The 16,289-nt window shown below is 35.7% G+C and overlaps 1 protein-coding gene across 3 annotated transcripts in view; it reads left to right on the plus strand.

The window, feature by feature from the left end:
- Window positions 1–973, plus strand: part of TENT4B (terminal nucleotidyltransferase 4B) — a 54,434-nt gene extending 53,461 nt beyond the window's left edge. For all 3 annotated transcript variants that reach the window (XM_056812276.1, XM_056812271.1, XM_056812274.1), the window contains exon 13: window positions 588–973. In XM_056812276.1, the coding sequence (XP_056668254.1) occupies window positions 588–640 (53 nt within the window). In that variant the 3' untranslated portion in view covers window positions 641–973. The remainder of the gene's footprint in view (window positions 1–587) is intronic.
- Window positions 974–16,289: the final 15,316 nt, after the last annotated feature.

The raw sequence follows: 16,289 nt of genomic DNA on the forward strand, positions 1-16,289 counted from the left end.
AAATTCTTACCATTCAGGGATGAGACTTGCATGAAATTAAGGAATTAGACAGGTAAGCATTTTGGTACCCTTGGGGAGAGTTAATTGTGTGACAATACCTTCCAAGGAGAGGAAGCTTTATTGACTATCTGCCAAATTTTTAAGGTTGAAAATTATGTTCACTTTATTTGGGGTTTTCCATGTAATAATAGGGGTTTAGTTATTTTTAGTTCTTTGTTACAGTTCCCCTCTTAGTTGTCTTAGGTCACTTTGTCTTTTAACTTCTGACCTCCAGATTTAAAATTCAGAAGTGCTTTCTTTTCTATAGTTTTTACATACATTAAATTTGGAGGCCCCGGGTAAAATCCTGACTCTGAGAATACCGGCTACAAAACTCATAGTAATTCATTCCCCTTGATTTAACTTCAGCCTCATCTAAGGTAAGAGAGGCACAAGAATAAAGTGTGACTATTCAAAGCCGACGTCTGGTATCAGAATTGTGAAGGAACATCCAGAATCTTATCATAACTTAATATTTCGTTGAATGTAGACACATTTGGCAAGTTTGGGTTTTAATTGATACTTTTTGCTTATTTCCTTCTGATTAGTGTTGCCTTCAGTTCTAAGAAATGCAGACTCCTGTGAAGTGTTGGAGGTTTGAATCGTCCTGAAAGCTTCCAAGTCTTACCTAGTTCTGACTGCAGCGCCGTCACTGAAGAATCCACCACAGCAAGAGATTTGATACAAATGATTTACCAAAGTTCGACATTTCCTGAGGTCATTTAATTGGGCAGCAATTATGAATATTATGAATTGCACATCTTGTATGGAAACTTTTCAAAGCTAACTACAGTTTCTTCAAAGATGTAAATTGTTTACCTTGAGAATTTTATAAATTGCATTTCTATGCAAATTTGTCCTCAGTGGTACCACCCATTTTCTTATTCATAATCTGTGATCCAATAAAGGCTCTGTGCTTTCATTCAGTTTTCAAGCATCTGTTATGAACCTTTTTGTAAAATTCGATAGCTGTTAATGCCCCTATTTTTTCCTCTGTCCTCCAAATCACAATATTTTGTAATACACAACTGAACAAAGGTTGGGATTCAGGTAATATTTTATCACTATAACATTTTCATCCTTTTAAAAATATAGCTTTAGGGTGTTACTAGCCTGTTTAAACCATTGTTTTTTTAGGTTTGTAGAAACTGAGTTTTGTATATGTAATAGTTCCTAGTACATACTCCCAGAATGAGTAGTAGCCAAGAACCATCAGCCAACACCCCCAAATTAAATTAGTTAATGAACCCTAACTTAATCTATGCTTTAAAATATGGTATTATAGTATCTTTTAATATTTACTATTTGAATGATCATAAAAAAAAATTGACACTTTTTGCATGGAAGTAGCTAAATCAAGCTGACCAAGATGACTGACTAGTCTCTCTCAAAGCTCTGGCCTAGGCCCCTTTCCTATTATTTCCTCTCTCTCTCCTTTTTATTCATTCCTTATTTATATTAATTAAATCTCCATAAAACCCAGCTGCCTTGGGTATATTTAATATTTGGGAATTTTCCCATGGTGATCACTATATTTTTTATTTGAAACCATATTTCCACAGTCACAGTTTATGGCAACTACTCTTTTAACTGTAACAATAATGACATGTATAAATTACAAATGAGCAGTTACTATGGATAACAATCCTTGACTATTTCAGCCTAATGGAAAGGAACAGTAAATATTTTCCCAAACCACCAGTTTGTTTTTTTAACCTGTTAAGTATAACTTGTCAATATTAATAGACTACTCGTTGTGGATGTAGAAAACCAGAGTACTTCTTGACACTTAAGATGAACTTTGCAGGCCCCTTCCAACTCAAATTTTGTGAATATATGATTTCCTTTATGCTTTAACCTGGTCTTTCTGGCTTTGATCAGTTTGGCAGACTGAGATCTTAACTAAATAGTGAAGAGAAAATGGATGAAGACAAATCTTTTATAGATGACCAAAAGTTAACCATGGTAGAGGTGACAATTTTGTGAAAATGGAAATGATTAAGTCCAGTTGGCCTTGGTGATCTTTTTCTTTCACATGTAGATAAATTTTTGTATCTCAAAAGCATAAATGCTATATAATTGGACTCCCTGCAGTTTTTTTTTTCTTTCAGATAATTTGCAGTCATATCCTTTAAAGGAAGAGTGTGCTAAGAGGATAATATGAAGAGACTAGTTTGAGTTCTTATACTTTTATAGGTAACTTTGTTGAAAACTAGTTGAAAAACAATGTTTAAGGTAAACCAGGACCCTTCAATGGGAATACTGAATATATTAAGTACTGAGATTCTCAGCTGGAAAGCAAATATGTTAAGTATGAAGTATTGTTCCAATGTACTTATCTGCTGGAAGTCAGAGTTCATCAACAAGTTTAGATTTTTTTTTTGCCAAGTCATTCTTTATTTTTATTTTTTAGATGAATTTGCTTGAACTAATAGGCTACTTTGAAAAAGTTGTTGAATTTGCTTTGGCTTTATTTGATTTTTTTTTTTTTTGGTTAGGATATAGGTATAAAACATTGCTAGCTAGCAATATTTCTCAAGTTTTCTGAAACTTGTAATCTTTCTAAGATTGTTAATACTTGTATTTAAACTATTTCTAGGGAGTGTGTATGTAAATCAGAAGGTAGGACCCTTTAAATGATAAAAAATAACTTGAATTTTTTTTTCATTTCATAGCAGTTGAACATTCTTTTGTATAATTATGATGAAATTAATATCTTTGAAAAAGTGTATCCATGTCAATAGGCTATTGATAAGCAAATGATAACATCAGCTTCTGTTGACCAAATAGGGTGGGGAAAGAGTGAGAAATGGAAGTAATGTTCACTTGTAGGAAGGGGAAAAGAATGTATTGAAACTTCACCTTAGCCTTCTAGGCATAGTGAAATCAAGCCTGTTTTTTGGAGAAATTTATTTATTTTTTATTCTATTCAGGCAAAGCCATTTTATATTGCTTGTATCCACTCCTTGCCCTCAATTGCTCCACTTATTTCTCATCCCCTTTTCATCATTACCCTATTGAAACCAGAGCTTTGCAAGGTTACTAATATTTTAATTACTAAATTGAATAACCTTTTCTTTAGATTCATCCTTCTTGACCTCTTGGCAGATTTTGGATTCCAAAACAAAAAAACAATAACATTGTCCTGGTTCTCCTTTGTGATTTCTGCTCAGTCTCTTGTGCTGAATTATCCTTCTCCTGTAGCTCCCTAACCATGGACAAGTTTCTTAATCTTTGACCTGGGCTTCATCAGCTCCAGTAGATTTAATTACCTCTGTGCAGGTGACTCCCAAATCTATCTAACGTAAATGTTTTTGTGAATTTTAGGCCTGTATTATATAATGTAATAGAGAGGTTAACTGGATTTGAGATCAGTGGACCCGAATTTGAATCCAGTATCTGCCATTTGCTATCAATGGGACTTTGGGCAAATCATGACCTCCCTAAGCCTCAGTTTCTTCATTTGTAAGCTTAGGGAGTTAGACTAGAAGATGTTTAAAGGCCCTTATAGTTCTAAATCTGATCCTTCACCAAATGCTTAACATCTCCAGGTGGCAAGCTAAAGCTCAGTGATTCCTTAATTGTTAAACCTAGTGAACTTTTCCCATTCTATTTCTTTTCTTTGAAAAAAAAATGTATCTGTAGCATTTCACAGTGTTAGTCATTCTCCTCCTTGAGTTTTTGTCTACCATTCTTTCAATGTTCTCTCTTTAGTCTGAGTACTCCTCAGTTTCCCATAAAGGTTATTATCCATGACCTCCCTCCATATGAGAGTGAACCCAAAGACCTTATTTTCTTTCAACAATCAGTGCTTTCATTAAGTCCACTGGGTCTAACATCTCTGCAGATGACTTTGAAGTCTATGTATCCAGTCATCTCTATTGTGCTCCAGTCCCATATCCAAAGTCTCTATCCTCTAAATATTCATATGGGCAATAGAATGGGCAATAGTGAGCCTTCCAAGCTTATTCTTGTCTGATCAGCCAAAGCTGAATACACTGTATGTTGGCCCTGTGGCAGAGGGATGCCATTTTGATTCAAAGGACAACAGCCAATCAAGGTATATCATATTGAACATCCCCAAAACAATTAATTTCTCCCAGAAACCACATCTCGTCTTGATTTCTCTTTTTCTGTTGAAAGGATCTTTGTTTCAGTCAGCCAGTGTAAACTCAGAAATCCTCAACTCTCTTTAACCATTTAGTTGTCAGGGCTTTTGTTAATTCTCTTTACAATATCTTATGCATCCCTCCTCTTCTTTCTAACTCATCTGGCCAACACCCAGTTCACTGGTCACATAATTGCTTTCCCTGCTTTGTTTTCCTTTATCTCTTACAGAGCTGCCAGAATTATCTTTGTAAAGTATGGCTTTGACCCTGTAACCTCTATGTCGAAAAACCTTTAGTGTCTCCTTATAGTTACTAGGATAAAATAACAACTTCTCATCCTGGCATTTGAAATCCTGTAGTCCAGCTTCATTTTTCTAAATCTTATTTCACATTGCTTCTTTTCATGAACTCAGTGTACTAGCCAATATGAACTATTTGCTGTCCCAGAGCATTCCATTTCTTGACTCCCTGCTTCTGGAAGGGTTGGAAAAACCTCTTCATTTCTGTCTCTTGGGAACCTTTGATTCCTTCAAGGTTTAGTTCAGGTGCCACCTTTGTGAAGCTCTCTCCTTTCTCAAATTATCTTATATTTCTTTCTTTCCTAGCTCTTCAGAAGAATGTGAGCTACTTAAAAGTAGAGACTATTTTTCATTTTTGTATATTGCAGTTGCAGTGTTTTAAAGGTCCTTATTCCAGAGGTTTTATGATGTCATTAATGTAGGTATTCCCTCCAGTGAGGTAGATTAATGTTTGTCCTGTAATCCTGTTATTCTTTTTTCATTTAAACCCTTACCTTCTGTCTTGGAATCAAGACTAAGTATTGGTTCTGAGGCAGAACAGCTATAAAGGCTAGGCAACTAGGAATACGTGCCTTTCCTATAGCTAGGAAGTGTCTGGGTCTAGATCTGAACCAAGGACCTCCTGGCTTTAGGCTTGGTTCTCAATTCACTGAGCTACTTAGCTGCCCTCCATTCTATTATTCTTGTTCATATCATCCCATAATTTATTTTAGAGGGTTGATCCTGTATGCATTGGGCATTCCTTAAACTCTTGAAATCATGAGGATACAAATAATACATGCAGGTTATAATTTTGGAATTGAAAGAGATTCCAGCAGCCATGTATCCCACCCCATAAAAAAAAAAATCAAGTTTGGCTTGAAGACCTTTAATTAGGGGAGAGGCAGAGAAGATTCACTTCCTCACTAAGTAGTCCAGACCATATCATATTTGCAAAGCTCTAATTCTTAGGAGTACAGCTAGGTAGTGCAGTGGATAGAGCTTTGGGCTTGGAGACTCATCTTACTGAATTTAATTCTGACCTGTATGACCCTGAGAAAGTCACTTAGCCCTGTTTGCCTTAGTTTTTCATCTGTAAAATGAGCTGGAGAAGGAAATGGCTAACCACTCCAGTATTTTGGCCAAGAAAACCTCCATTGGGGACATGAAGTATTGGACCTGACAATAACAACAATTCTAAGGAACATTTTCCTCACACCAAATCTAAATGGCTTCTGTAGTATCCACTGGTTGATCCCATTCCTGTCTACTGGGAATAAACAGAGCAAGTCTAATCCTATTATATGAAAGCCCTTCAAATTCTTAAGGATAGTTATCATTCAAATGAGTTATAGGCATTTTAGTTGCAAATTGTTTTATTATCTTTTTTTATTTTAAATTTTTTGGTTACATATAGAAACAATTTTTGACAATTTTTTTTAACATTTGAGGATTCAGATTTTCTCCCTCTCTCCCTCCCTCTTTCCCCACCACACCCCAAACCCTCAGGCCATTGAATAGTCTTGAAAAGGTTATAGCAGTACTTTTATGCAGTACATATTTCCATATTTCTCCTGCCATGATAGAAGACATATGTAACACATAAAAAAAGAAGGAAATAAAGTGGAAATTTGAGCTGCAATCAAACTCCAACAGTCCCTTTGAGCATTTTTGTCCCTTATAGTTATCTTAGAAACTTGTTGTGCTGATTAAAGGCTTAGTCTTTCACAGTTGATCATTGTATTTCAGTTGGCTGACTTCACTTTGCATCAGTTCATGTAAGTCTTTCCAGGTTTTTCTGAACTCATCCTGTTTATCATTTCTTATGGCACACTAGTATCCCATTACAACCATATATCACAACTTGTTCATTTATTCCCCAAGTGTTGAACAACTGTTTCAAATCCTTTGTCACTCCAAAAAGAACTGCTAAAAATATTTTGGTATCGGTAGGTTCTTTTCCCTTATCTTAGGTCTCTTTGGAATATAGACCCATTGGTGGTATTACTGGATCAAAGGGTATGCATAGTTTTATGGAGCTTTCAACCTGGTTCCATATTGCTCTCTAGAAAAGTTGTATGGGTTCATATACCACCAAACAGTATATTAGTGTCCCAATTTTCCCTCATCTCCTCCAATATTTATCATTTTCCTTTTTGGTCATGTTAGTCAATCTGATAAGTATAAAGTGGTCTCAGGGTTGTTTTAATTTTCATTTCTCAAAACATTAGTGATTTGGAGCATTTTTTCTATATGAATATGGATAGTTTTAATTTCTTTAGAGAACTGTCTATTCATATCCTCTGATCATTTTTCAATAGGGAAATGCTTCATATTCTTATAAATTTGACTCATTTCTCTATATATTTGAGAAATGAAGCTTTTTCAGAGATACTTGGTATAAATTTTCATCTCATCCCAAATATGTTGTTTCCCTTCTAATCTTGGTTGTATTGCTTTTGTTTAGACAAACATATTTAAATTTAATGTAATCAAAAGTATCCATTTCATTTTTCATAATATTCTCTATGTCTCATTTGGTCATAAATTCTTTTGCTCATAAATTTTTCTCTAATCCATAAATCTGACAGATAAACTTTCCCATATTCCCCCAATTTGTTTGTGTTGTCACCCTTTATTTCTATTTTTTAAGTATATTTATTTATTTTTAAGTTTTATTTAATTAGTCGATTTAGAACATTATTCCTTGGTTATAAGAATCATATTCTTTCCCTCCCTTTCCCCCACCCCTTCCCATAACCAACATGCAATTCCACTGGGTTTTACATGTGTCTTTGGTCAAAAACTTTTTTCATGTTGTTGATATATTTACACTAGGATGATCATTTGGAGTCTACATCACCAATCCTATCCCCATTGACTCATGTAATCAAGCAGTTGTTTTTCTTCTGTGTTTCTGCTCCCACAGTTTTCCCTCTAAATGTGGATAATGTTCTTTCTCGTAAATCTCTCCGAGTTATTCAGGATCACTGCATTTCCACTAATGGAGAAGTCCATTACATTATTAGATTGTACCACAATGTATCAGTCTCTGTGTACAATGTTCTCCGGGTTCTACTCCTTTCACTCTGCATCAATTCCTGGAGGTTGGTCCAATTTACATGGAATTCCTCCAGTTCATTATTTCTTTGAGCACAATAGTATTCAATCACCAACATACACCAAAATTTGTTCAGCCATTCCCCAATTGGAGGGCATCCCCTCGTTTTCCAATTTTTTGCCACCACAAAGAGTACAGCTATGAATATTCTTATATAGGTCTTTTCCCTTATTATCTCTTTGGGCTATATACCCAGCAGTGCTATGGCTGGATCAAAGGGCAGACAGTCTTTTAGTGCCCTTTGGGCATGGTTCCAAATTGCCCTTCAGAATGGTTGGATTAATTCACAACTCCACCCAGCAATGCATTAATGTCCCAACTTTGCCACATACCCTCCAACATTCATTACTTTCCTTTGCAGTCATGTTATCCAAACTACTAGGTGTGAGGTGATACCTCAGAGTTTTTTGGTTTGCATCTCCCTGATTATAAAAGATTTAGAACACTTTTTCATGTGCTTATTAATAGTTTTAATTTCTTTATCTGAAAATTGCCTATTCATGTCCCTTTCCCATTTATCAATTGGAGAATGACTTGATTTTTTGTACAATTGATTTAGCTCTTTGTGAATATGAACAATTAGACCTTTGTCAGAGGTTTTTGTTATGAAGATTTTTTCCCCAATTTGTTGCTTCCCTTCTAATTTTGGTTGCATTGGTTTTGTTTGTACAAAACCTTTTTAATTTAATGTAATCAAAATTATTTACTTTTTGTAATTTTTCCTAACTCTTGCTTGATCTTAAAATCTTTCCTTTCCTAAAGATCTGACATGTATACTATTCTGTGTTCACCTAATTTGGCTATAGTTTCCTTTATTATATTCAAGTACCCTTTATTTCTAGATCAGGTCTCCATTTTGATTTTATCTTGGTGTATGGTGTGAGATGTTCTATGCCAAATTTTTGCCATATTGTTTTCCAGTCAGTTTTTATCAGAGTGAATTCTTAGCCCCCAAACTTGGATCTTTAGGTTTATTGAACATTAAGTTGCTATGGGCATTAACTGCCATGTATTGATTACCTAATTATTCAATTGTTCCATTCTCATTTTTCTTTAAAAAAAATAGGCAACAAACTAAAAATTTCCTACAAATCTTGAATCTTTTATAAATCTAGATATCATTTCCTATTTAGGAAAAGTTTAAATAACTGATTTTTTTCCATTCGAAATACCTCATGACATGAACAAAATAATTTAGCTTTAAATCTTAATTGGCTTTAGTGTATCTACATCCTTTTAACATATCTATCCATCATAATTATTACTTTTTCCATTAATATTCTACATTATTCTATGTTCCAAATCTCCTTCCATTTCTGTGTTTCCAATTCTTAGGCTTCTTTGCTTTTACAATTCCAAAGAATCTATGAATTCCATGAAAGTATGGGTATAACCTGCATCAAACTGTTCTAGGGAGGGAGAAAAATCTGAATTTTAAAATGCCAAAAAAATTGTCAAAAAGTGTTTCTACATGTAACTGAAAAAAATGTAAAAAATTCTAAAGAACCAGAGCGATGTAATGGGAAGTATACTGAATGATTTTATAATCAAGAACTATTACTAAATAGCTGTGTGACCATGAGCAATTACTTAACTTCTCTGAACTGGTTTTTCCTCTATAAAATGGGGTTTATAAAATTAATATTAAGTATCTCACTGGGTTATTGTGATGAAAATCCTTTGTAAACCTTGAAGTTCTCTAGATATGTGGATTTATTATGAAGACTGGATTTAGCTCTCCCCTGACTATAACAATGAAGATACTTAGCTCTTTCTTTATTGTGAAGATAAAATAATGTTGTAATCTCCTGATTGTAACAATGAAGGTACTTAGCTCTTCCTTTATAGTGAAGCTAGAATTTTAAGCTTCAATCTATTTTTAGATTTTAACTACAAAAGGTAAATTAAGCATAAAAAGGTATTAAGTAACCTAAAAAGATATAATCTAACCAGAGAAGGTGAGAACTAAAGAGAGGGCAGTCCTGGAGAAAATATAACCAAAGAAGATGAGAACTAAAGAATGGGCAGTCCTAGAGAAAAGCATCTGCTGTGATTGGTAGATGTGAAAATTTAGGGGAGGTACCACAAGAGAAAAAGATCTTTAAAAAGAGGAGATTCAAGAGATAGTGGTTCAGAGATTCCGGCACTGACTCGGAGGAGCGGCTGGAAGACAGACCCTTGAGGAGCAACCAGAAGGCAGACACCCAGACTTCTTTTAGACTGTCACTGTTGGTGAGTGCAAAGCTGACTTAGTGACCCCACCTTTCTGGAGGGGTGAAGTCTCCAGTGTTAAGATTAAAATAGCCAAACCATGGCAGGTAAAAATTAGTTTCTCTGCTAGAAGTATTATATTTTATGAGGTTTATTAAAGATTAAGAATTTAAAGAAAGTACAAGTAAGAAAGCACGTGCATAGAAGGGCTGAAAGGCCCATTCAATTTCACTTACATTATGAGAGACGCACCTGCTTGGAAGTAGAAGTAGGAAGAGAAATCAGTAGGCTTTTACAGCCAGTTAAATAGAAATATTTTATCCCTCCCAGGTGAAAATCTCAGTGAGATTAGAGGGCATCTCGGGAACTAAAGCAAGGACTTCTGGGGATTGAAGTCCAGGGTTCAAATCTCCATTTTTACACTAGGAAAGGCCCATCGTCTTGAGACTTTCTTCCCCTGGCTGGGGCTTAGAAATTCTAACTGATCAGAAGAAGCCAGAGTTTCTCTTTCTCTCTCTTTCCTTAATATCTTCCTTCTATTATAAATATTGTAAATAAACTATCATATATTCCATTTACTTTAGTAATTCATTTTGGGATTTTAGAAATTAAATCCCTTGCAACCACATAATTAATTAATATATTTAAGTCCAACCACAATTAATTCTAACATTTTCAATAAAAATTTTTCATTAAATGCCTACTTTGTGCCTGAGACATTCCTATCTGGATGAACTTATAAGTCCACTTAAAAAAAATGCCAGGGACCATGTTGAGCATCCTGGGTGCAAAAGTCCCTGTCCTCTAAAAAGCTGATGTTCCTTTTTTGGGGGAAAATGTGTACACCCTTCCCTCCCCCCAATAATTTTGTATTTAAAAAATTTTTGTTTATATTTTTTTATTTGATCCAGAATTCTTTTCTTCCAGACTCTCCCAACCCATTGAGAAGACACACAGTATGATACCCATTATACATGTGAAGCCAATCAAAACATTTTCATAAGTCATATTGCCAAAAAAGTGAGAAAAATAAAGTTTAAGAAATATGTTTAGTCTGTATTCATAGTTTATTAGTTATGTCTTTCGAGGTAAATAGATAGCTTTTTTCATCATGAGCCCTTTGGAATTGGTGTGGATTGTTGTATTAGTCTTTCATGGTTGATAACTATAATATTGCTGTAACTATGTATTCCCTGGTTCTGAAGCTCACTTCACTTTGCATCAGTTCTTGCAAATCTTTCCAGGTTTTCCTCAAGCCACCCTCTTCATTATTTCTTTTAGTAACTCAATAGTATTCCATCACAATCATATATCATAACAAAGTAATTTTGAAGAATAGCCATTAGTAGTGAGGGGATCAGGAAAAGTTTCACAGAGGAGATGACTTTGGAACTGAGTTTTGATGGAAGCTAGAGATTTTAAAATGCAGAAATGAGGGAATAAATTCCAGAAATGTGACAAAGGGATTGAAGCAGGAAATGGATTGTGATTAAGAAGCAACAAATAAATTAGTTTGACTGGAACATAGCTTTAAAGGAAAAAAAAAAGTAATACAATTGGAAAGCCTGGAGCCAAATTGTGATAGATTTTAAATGCTAAAAGAAAGAATTTGTATTTTTATTTTACAGGCATAAGAGAGCCACTGGTACTTTTTGAGCAGGTGAGTGAAATATGTCTCTTAAGGAATATTCCTTGGGCAACTGTGTGAGGATGAACTGGGGAGGAATGATATGGAGGGCTGGGAGATCATTTAGGAGGCAGTTCCTTGGAAGAGACTTCATAATAGTGGTCCTTTTTGTGATCAGAAGATTCTTTTCTATGTTAAAATCTCAAGTAGATTTCTAAGACCACATTAGAGGCCATCTCAACCAAACTCATTTTGCAGAGGAGAAAACTGAGATCCATAAAAGTAAATGAAGTGTCTTGTCTAAGATCTTACAGGTAGTGATGACAAATAGGATTTGAACCCAGGTCCCTCTGACTCTCTGAGCTAGCACTCTTTGTATTTGTGCCTATAAGACATCAATTTTGAAATATTCAATAAATAGTGATGTGGATTGAAACTCAGGAAAAAGAAATTATATTGTTCAGACTGTCATCTTCATAAATATGATAATAGAATCCCTAGAAGCTAATGAGTTCACCGAAAAAGCTAGGAAAGAGCTAAGATAAAGTTTAGGACTTAAGGGACATGGATTAGGAATAAGCAAAGAATCTCTACAAGGAAAACTAAGAGAAGATAGTGTCACTGAAAATCCAAGATGGGGAATATCCTAAAATATTTTTATATTATAAAGATATTTTATTTTTGCCAATTACACATAATAACAAATTTCCACATAAGTTTTCTGAAGTTATATGGTCAAAATTGTCTCCCTCCCCCTTCCTGGAGCTGGTTAGCAATTCAATCTCCATTATACTTGTATTCTCATGCAAAATATATTTCTATTTTGTTCATTTTTGCAAGAGAATAATCATATAAAACCAAAGCCCCTAAACAAAAACCCAAATAAGTAAAAAATCATGTGCAGAAAGAATATCTTTCAGTAGAAGATGGTGAACAGTGTCAAATACTGCGGAGAGGTAAAGAAGGATAACTGCAAGGAGGCCATTAAATAAGGCAACTAAGATCACTGCTAGCCTTGGAAAGAGAAGTTTTAGTTAAATGTTGAATCTGGATGCCAGATGGAAAAGGATGGAGAATCAAGTGAGGAGAGTAAATGGACGCAAGGGGTGTAGACAACCTTTTCTAGGAGGTTAGTTTTGAAAGGTGGGAAAACTATAAATGGGATGATTGAAATGATTATTATTATAAACAAAATCTTGAATTATTTTACTATTCCAGAGGCATTTATGAATGTTTTTCAGTTGAAACATTCATGAATGGAACAAATTGGGAAATCTTGCTAAATTGAGGACAACTTTGCCCCATTCCCTTTCCCCATCCTGATGTCAGTGCTAATGCAAAAGTAATACTTTTGTTCATTAATAGTATCATACTTAGACATGACAGATGCTTATAAAATCTGTCCTAGGTCATGCCATGTTGTGAGTGTCACTTAGAAGCTACTGACAGGCTATTTAGGCATCATATTGCTTTACTTTATAGGGATACCTTCCAGAGTCATGCTTTCCTGGAGTCAAAAAAGCTGAGGTGATGGAAGCAAAGTGACCACACCCCACAGAAGCAATAATAGATTTTTAAATTTTCTCTGCCCTCCTATGCCCTACCTTCTCCCTGGATTGGATCCTAAACCCAGTCTTCTGGATTGCATTGCTATTTTCCACTCTGGGCCAGCAGAGGTCAGCAGAGCAATCTTTAGAATCCAATTGCACTTTTAAACAAAGTAGCTGGGGACAAACAGTCAACCCCAGTGACACTTCCATTGTGCTGTGTGGTTTTTCATTGAACTTGCTGGACTCAATAAATGTAGCCACCAGTTACAATCACTTGCTAGGGTCTTGTTAACTGCTTCAAGACAGTGAATTGGACAGAATTTCTTTGCTTTTTTTTTTTCCTGAATCCTAATTTGAAGAGGTCAAGCATCCTAGCCAGTGCCCTAGTCTGGCATTAAGAATAATCTGATTTTACAGTTGTGGTTTCATCTCCTCTTTGGATTGTGCAATTAAAATGATCTGTGCTAGCATTGATTTTTAAGTGCCTTTCAGTGATCCTAGGTAGGGAAGGTCTCCCTACCCCTTTTCTCAACTCCATTTTTTTTTCATTTCCAATCCATCTGGAAAGAATCAATACTATATATTGATCCTAAGGCAGAAAAGTGGTAAGGGATAGGCACTGGAGGTTAAGTGACTTGCCCAGGGCCACACAGCTAGGAAGTATCTAGGTGATATTTGAACCCAGGACCTCCTGTCTCTAGACTTGCCTCTCAAAATCTACTAAGCCACCTAGGTGCCCCCTGCAAATCTGATTTTTAATTTCTAAGAACAGCTCATCTTCAGCATTATTCTGAAATAGATCTTTACACATATACTTTCAGAATATGAATTAAGTAGTCAGAAAAGACAAGTTCTGTGCTGCAGTTTCTCCACTAGGGGACAGAAGTTTCCTCAACTCTCAGAGATAAGGGATAGTGATAAGGACAAGGACTGGACCTGCAATTTCCCTAGTATTATAGGGAACTCCTAGGTGAGGAAAATTCCCTCTACTAAAGTAGGTCATCACTTTCTCTGTAACATATTGTAATGATAGAAACCACTCCCTAAGTTTCTCTCTCTCTCTCTCTCTCTCTCTCTCTCTCTCTCTCTCTCTCTCTCTCTCTCTCTCTCTCTCTCTCTCTCTCTCTCTCTCTTTCTCTCTCTCTCTCTCTCTCAGCACTGGAGGCTTTGCAACCTAAGCGCTAAGCGGCTTAGTGGACTTGGGATTTTGGCTTAGATATTTTTCTGGATAGGCAAGATTTCTGTACCCTTCCTTCATTTCCCTTTTTCATATATCTACATTTTTATTATAATTACATTGTTAAGAGCTACTGATAAACTCCTGACTTGAGAGTTGATTTTATAATGGTGACCACGATATTTTATTAATATTACATTTAATACATTTTACTTTTCATTTATTACGATATAATTTAAGAGAGTTAACTAATGCTTTATTCACCTTCAGAGGTAATGAACTCAGGGCAGATTGAGGTATAGACATATATATGAGAGAATATTGCCAGTATGTAAATTTTTTGCTTGACTATTCATATTTTAATGGGTTTTGTTATACCTGCTTTCTCAGTAGGTGGAAGGGAAGATGGGAAGGAGGGAATGATCTGAAAATAAAATGAAATTGAATTTAAAAAATGAGTGACTTTGAGCTCTGAAGAGGTAAGACCACTTGCCTAGGGTCACATAGCCAGCATACCTGTCAGAACTAGAAATCTTGGTTTTTAGGATAGTTATTTATTACCATAATTCCTCTCATAGCATCCTGCTCCCAGATTTTCTCTCTGAAAGTTCAAATGGGATAATTTATGACACACTAAAGCAGTTGGAACAGTTTAAATAGCTATATAAATTAAGATGCAGTTATATTATCTCTTTAGATTGACGATATGAATGTTGTTTATATATTAGTAGTAAATATGTATGTAGATATTTTTGTGTATCTGTCTAATCTAAAGAGGTAGGGGACAGCTGGGTGGCTCAGTGGATTGAGAGCCAAACCTAGAAGAGGGGAGGTCCTAGGTTAAAATATGGCCTTAAGACACTGCCTAGCTGTGTGACCCTGGGCAAGTCACTTAATTCCCATTGCTCAGCCCTTACCACACTTCTGCTTTGGAACCAATACACAGAATTGATTTTAAGATGGAAGGTAAGGGTTTAAAAAAATAAAAATAAAATAAAGAGGTAGTTAGGTGGTACAGTGGATAGTGTGCTAGGCTTAAAGTCTGGAAATCTGAATCCTGCCTCAGACCTTACTTCCGGTAAGTCACTTAGCATCTCAGCCTCTTTTTTGTCCATCTATAAAATGAGAAGTTTGGCTCGGTTGCCTCTAAGGGTCCCTTCTAGCTCTGAATCTGATACTGTCAATATACAAGCAATTTCCCCAAGGACTTTGTAGTTTTCTGACCAGAATACAAGAGTCATGACTCAATGACTACCTTTCTCACCAGGCTTGAGAAGCCCCAAGAAAGGACCAAATTTCTAAAAGTCAATTAAGCCTGGCCTGAGGCTTTGCCTTGGTATTCATTTCCCAAGGAAGGTTACAACATCTCCTTTTAGAGACAGTTTATTTCTTCCTGGATACCACGCACACATTAGAGGCACCCTGTGAATAAAATGTGACTCAGTGGTGAGAAGGAAGAGGCTATATTTTGGGGGGTTGTTTTCAAACTGTTTAATTCACATAGCCAAGTGGCCAAATGTTTTGTGGGGTGTGTGTGGAGACCAGAATTTACATCTTTTATATTTTTGGTGAAACCAGAGTTTGGCTGCTCTTTAAAGTCTGCTATATTCCTTTTATGAAGCCTACACTTTGAAGGATCTGGGATTTCAAGGGTCGGGCGCTGGAAGTCCCTCCCACTACCAAACAACCTTCCCTATCTTTGTCTGCCTGTCGTTTTTGTCCTTGACTTTTTGTACATCCTCTTGCTCTACTCAATTTATGAAGTTATGAAGTTGCTCTGTAAGATACACCTTTATTTCATTTTGACAGGAGCTATAGCAAAGGATTTATTTTTCTGTACACCTTGTTTAATTGAGCCTTTAAAAACGAAATGCAGATGGACAAAAGTAAGCCATTATCTTGGTGGGAGAGGAACGGGTTCTCCCCACCTTGTATTTTTTAATGAGTTTAGTTAGTTTCAAAGTCCCACTTTCCACAGACTACTTCTGTCTTGCTTTTTTCTAAAAGTACTCAAAATATATATATTTTCTCCTCTCATCACGAGGGGTGTGTGTGTGTGTGTGTGTGTGTGTGTGTGTGTGTGTGTGTGTGTGTGTGTGTGTGTGTGTGTGTGTGTGTGTGTGCGTGCGTGCTGGAGCGCGCCCCTCTCGATAGTCCTTGGGACACCCCCTAGATTC

The sequence above is a fragment of the Monodelphis domestica genome, chromosome 1 (genome assembly GCF_027887165.1).
Source record: "Monodelphis domestica isolate mMonDom1 chromosome 1, mMonDom1.pri, whole genome shotgun sequence".
NCBI classification, from domain to species: domain Eukaryota; kingdom Metazoa; phylum Chordata; class Mammalia; order Didelphimorphia; family Didelphidae; genus Monodelphis; species Monodelphis domestica.